The 4558-nt window shown below is 55.7% G+C and overlaps 1 protein-coding gene across 1 annotated transcript; it reads left to right on the top strand.

Moving 5' to 3' along the window:
• Window positions 1-4346, top strand: LOC8055242. The gene is made up of 7 exons (XM_002458588.2): window positions 1-329; window positions 513-563; window positions 687-815; window positions 2032-2137; window positions 2724-2765; window positions 2862-2918; window positions 3121-4346. Exons 1-7 carry the CDS (start codon window positions 178-180, stop codon window positions 3961-3963), a joined length of 1380 nt encoding a protein of 459 aa, XP_002458633.1. The 5' UTR covers window positions 1-177; the 3' UTR covers window positions 3964-4346.

Raw genomic sequence — 4558 nt, 5'->3', positions numbered from 1 at the left:
GCTATAGCCGCCGAGCTCGATCCGCCGACTCCGACTCCGACTCCGACAGCGCGCGCCCAGGGTATACTAGCTCAAGTGTTTTTACGGCGGGCGCGCGAGTGAGATAAAGAGGGGCGGGGATCGAGCGCGGTGTCGCGAGCAGGCGGGGAAGCTAGCGAGGGAGCGGAAGAAGTGGAAATGGTGGGCTCCGGCGCGGCTGCGGGCGGAGGAGGGGATCACGCGCGGAGCAAAGAGGCCGCGGGGATGATGGCGCTCCACGAGGCCCTCCGCAACGTCTGCCTCAGCTCCGACTGGACCTACTCCGTCTTCTGGACCATCCGTCCTCGCCCGTATGTGTTTCTCCTCCCTGTCGTCCTTTCCCCGATCCCTCTAGCTACTAGTAGTAGTACTAGAGACCTCTCTTGCTTTGCTTCAGTTCCGTCCGGACAGCGGACACCAACAACGAACTCGTCGTCCTAGCTAGCTAGCTAGCTAGCTACTGTCTTCATATTCGCTCATGTGTCTGCATGCAGGCGCTGCCGCGGCGGCAACGGCTGCAAGGTCGGCGACGACAACGGCAGCCTGTGAGTGCTTTGCTTTTGTTTCCTCGCGCGCATTAGTTTTGCTCTTATTATTTCCTGTCCGATCAATTAGTAATCCGTCCGTGTCTGCTATGCATGCTTTGACGACCATGAACTATACTATAGGATGCTGATGTGGGAGGACGGATTCTGCCGGCCGCGGGTGGCGGAGTGCCTGGAGGACATCGACGGGGAGGACCCGGTGCGGAAGGCCTTCATCAAGATGTCCATCCAGCTCTACAACTACGGAGAAGGGTGGGTACTGGGTAGGTGATGCAGGTTCAGGTTCTGGCAGTCGATCGAGTTCGTTCGATCGAGTCGTGTGCAATTTCAGTTCTTTCAACCACCCCGGCCGGTTTAGCTTAGCTGCTGTAGGCTGTAGCTAGTACTCTAGTATTAGCAAAGCTAGGCTTGACGACGACCGAAGGTAGAAGCAAGCTGTTTGCTGCTGGGGGTGACAGTGCACCGACTAGCCGGCCGGCCTCCTCTAATTAGCCCGGCAGCTTCGCGCGAGACCGTGCCGCTGCTGCTCCCTGTTCTCCGATTAGGAGTAAGAAACCCTGTGCGCCGAGTGTGATTGACGCTAATAGTCGTCCGTTCAATCGACCTCCTTCATTAGTGCCGTGGCAGCAGCGAGCTTGATTTTGACGGCGGAGAGAGAGAGAGAGAGAGAGAGAGAGAGAGAGAGAGAGAGAGAGAGAGAGAGAGAGGAAAGGAGGATGGATGCCGCCGGGCCGGACGGGATGGTGGGATGGGATGGCTGCGTGCGCTTTCATCTTTTCACTTTGTTCTGTCCCATTCTTACCGCACAGAGCTTTTGTAGCAAGTGTTATTGTGTTAACCTCCGTGGTACTACTAGTAATAGTAATTAGTACTGACAAGCCCGCGTGGTAATTAGCGAGGGCTAGCTAGGTAGCGCGCATGGTGTAGACGGTAATTATGGTGTGGTGTAGGTGAGGTCTGAGCTTAACACGGCGGATAGGCCAATTTTCAAGTCGTGGCTGCTGCTTTTTGCGAGGACTTAAGGACGGGGTGTCACGTGAGGGACACGTTGGTTGGAGTGGGGCGGTGCCTCGTGAGGCTTAAACAATCCCCTGCGCGTCAGTGGGTTAATTACCTGCTGGATCAACTTGTGATTAACATATTCAAGATTAATTATGCTACATGCACAGCCAGATGCTACACGGCATCATATCCATCGGGGGCACGGGCAGTGTAGCAAGCAAGTCCTTTGATTTGATTTGATTTGAGAGGACGATTTGGAAGAGCTTAGCGAGACATCGTCAGAGTGTGTCACACATTAGCTGTCTGTCTGTCAGTCGCTCTGTGTGTTTTGTGTGTGTGTGTGTGTGTGTTGGTCTCTTTTGATCTCGCTTTGCTGTTGTTTGTACCGAGCTTTTGGGGCATGCATTGCATCATGAATGATGTGCTAAGACCATGGTTTGGACCCTCCTTGCTCTCATGCATGCAGGCTGATGGGAAAGGTGGCCTCTGATAAATGTCACAAATGGGTCTTCAAGGAACCTTCTGAATGCGAGCCCAACATCTCCAACTACTGGCAGAGCTCTTTCGACGCTGTACGTACCATCATCAGCTGTGCCATGCACCCTCTCCTTTCTCTTTCTGCAGCCGCTGGCCCCCCTGCTTTGGGTAGCTTGCTGAGCTTACACCTCGCCTCCCTCAGTAGTAGCTTCCATGCACGCCACAGTAGACACTAGTGCTCAACCAACGAGCAGCTCCATCCCTACACATCAAATGTACATGCAGCTAGCTAGTGGCATAGTGCTGCCATGCCATGGCGTGCGCGTGTTGGCATGGGCGTGCTGGTTTACAGGACCGCATAGCGTGGTGGTTTTGGAGCTCTTTTACTTGCAATGCATCCATCCCTTGCACAGTTGCACCCGGCGATACAGCCGAACCCAAATGAAAACAGCAAAAGGATAGAGACACCACGCATGCTGCATGCACATCCCCGCCCGGGGAGCTGAGCTGAGCTCTCAGGCTTTTGCATCAGATCTGCTCCACGAAAAGAAGAGAAGAATTGGATGCTCCATGCATCTGAATAGCAGTCGCCTGTCACCAAGAATTAACGCCACGATCGCAGTAACCTTTATTCCTGCAAGCGCTGCTCTTACCCAATTCCTTCGGCTTTTGCTTTTGCAGCTTCCTCCGGAATGGACCGATCAGTTCGCATCAGGCATCCAGGCAAGAGCTACCTGTTTGATTTAATTTCCATTCTGTCTTTCTAATCAAAATCAATATAATCTTTGGTGATATTTATTTTTCCCTCTTCTGCTGCAGACCATAGCCGTGATCCAAGCCGGGCATGGCCTCCTGCAGCTGGGCTCTTGCAAGATTGTGAGTGCCCATTGAAGGCCCTCTCTCTCTCTCTCTCTCTCTCTCTCTCTCTCTCTCTCTCTACCACCTGTTTCTAGTCTTGACCTTTTGTTTGTCGTTTCGTTTGGTCGTCGACGACGTGGACGTCTCAGCGTCTCACGGAAGCGTAGGCAGGCGAAGCTAACAGCGACGTGACATACTGTTCCTGTTCGCGCGCATGCAGATACCCGAGGACCTGCACTTCGTGCTGCGGATGCGACACATGTTCGAGTCACTGGGCTACCAGTCGGGCTTCTTCCTCTCCCAGCTCTTCTCGTCCTCGCGGGGCGCCTCGCCGACGCCGCCGTTCCCCCTCAAGCAGCAGCCGCCTCCGGCCGCCGCGCGTGCTCCGCAGCAGCTCTTCAACTGGGCAGGACACCACCAGCCGCAGCTCCCGCCGTCGCCGGGCGCGGGAGCGTCGCCGCTCTTCCCGCCCGGCCCGGGCGCGTTTCACCCGTCGTCAGCCGCGCGGTCAATGCCGCCGTACCCAGGCGGCGGCAAGGACGAGGGCGGCCACATGTTCCACCTCCCAGCGGCGCACCATGGCAGCAGCAAGCCACCGCACATGGACGAGCACCAGCAGACGATGGGCCCCGGTGGCGAAGCGCCCGACGGCGAGCTCCGGTGGCCCAACGGGCTGTCCTTCTTCACCGCGCTCACCGGGCGAGCGGACGACGCGAAGCTGCTGTTTGGTGGCCCCGGCGGAGGAGCCGGCGCCGCGGACGACGAGAAGGCGGCGGCGGACAACGCGCAGACCGGGCACGGCGGGGCCGAGAACGTGGAGGAGTACCTGAGCCTGGAGAGCCACTCCAACAAGGCGAGGAAGGTGGAGAGCGCCGCCCAGAGCACCAAGTTCAAGAGGAGCTTCACGTTGCCCGCGAGGATGGGCTCGTCCACGTCGCCGTCGCCGTCCCCGTCCGTGTCGGCTTCCACGGCGCCGGCGCCGCCACAGCAGCAAGGGATGGAGTACCGAGGGCCACACGAGGGCGGCGTCTACTCGGACCTCATGGAGACGTTCTTGGAGTAGCTAGCTACTAGATCCGTACGTAGCATGCATGATCGATCGGTTCGATATGCCACCACGCGAGAAGCGTACGCTTTTGTTTCTCATCATCCTCCCATCTCCCAAGCTTTGTTTCAGGTTTGGAGTTTTAATCGCATATCATGTTTAATTAGATTTTTTTTTCTTTTCATCGTTTTTTTTTTGGGGTCTCTTCTACTAGTAGTTGTAGCAGCTCGATCGTAATGGGGGAAAAAAACTTGATGGATACATGCATGCATGCATGCATGCAAAGAAGGGCATGAGTCTGCTTCCATGATGGCTGGCAATGCAATTCTATGGTGCAACAGCCATGATGGCGAGGTACAATGATATGCAACACCCAATAATATGGGCTTTTCGCGCCAAAAGCTAAATCTTGGTCACAACACTGTTGCCCACTTATTGCCCTGGCCAGGCTCCGTTCTGCACCCGCATTTCTGTTGTACCAGCAGCTGCAATTCTGCATGCACACACAGGAGCGTGGCAGCCTAGAACGATATGATCTCAGTCAAACCTTGCGCCTAATCACCCAACAACTCCACTGGCATAATTTCATTTTGCATGGATTATTAACACTGTC

This window comes from Sorghum bicolor, chromosome 3, assembly GCF_000003195.3.
Source record: "Sorghum bicolor cultivar BTx623 chromosome 3, Sorghum_bicolor_NCBIv3, whole genome shotgun sequence".
Taxonomy (NCBI): domain Eukaryota; kingdom Viridiplantae; phylum Streptophyta; class Magnoliopsida; order Poales; family Poaceae; genus Sorghum; species Sorghum bicolor.
Note: the sequence above shows the minus strand (reverse complement) of the source record. Positions and strands in the feature narration are given on the sequence as shown.

Excerpts from the sequence above, each read along its gene's own strand:
- LOC8055242 (XM_002458588.2), top strand. The coding sequence starts at position 178 with ATGGTGGGCTCCGGCGCGGCTGCGGGCGGAGGAGGGGATCACGCGCGG. Across the intron at positions 564-686 it reads GGCGACGACAACGGCAGCCT|GATGCTGATGTGGGAGGACG; the intron begins GTGAGTGCTTTG and ends ACTATACTATAG. Across the intron at positions 2,138-2,723 it reads GGCAGAGCTCTTTCGACGCT|CTTCCTCCGGAATGGACCGA; the intron begins GTACGTACCATC and ends TTGCTTTTGCAG.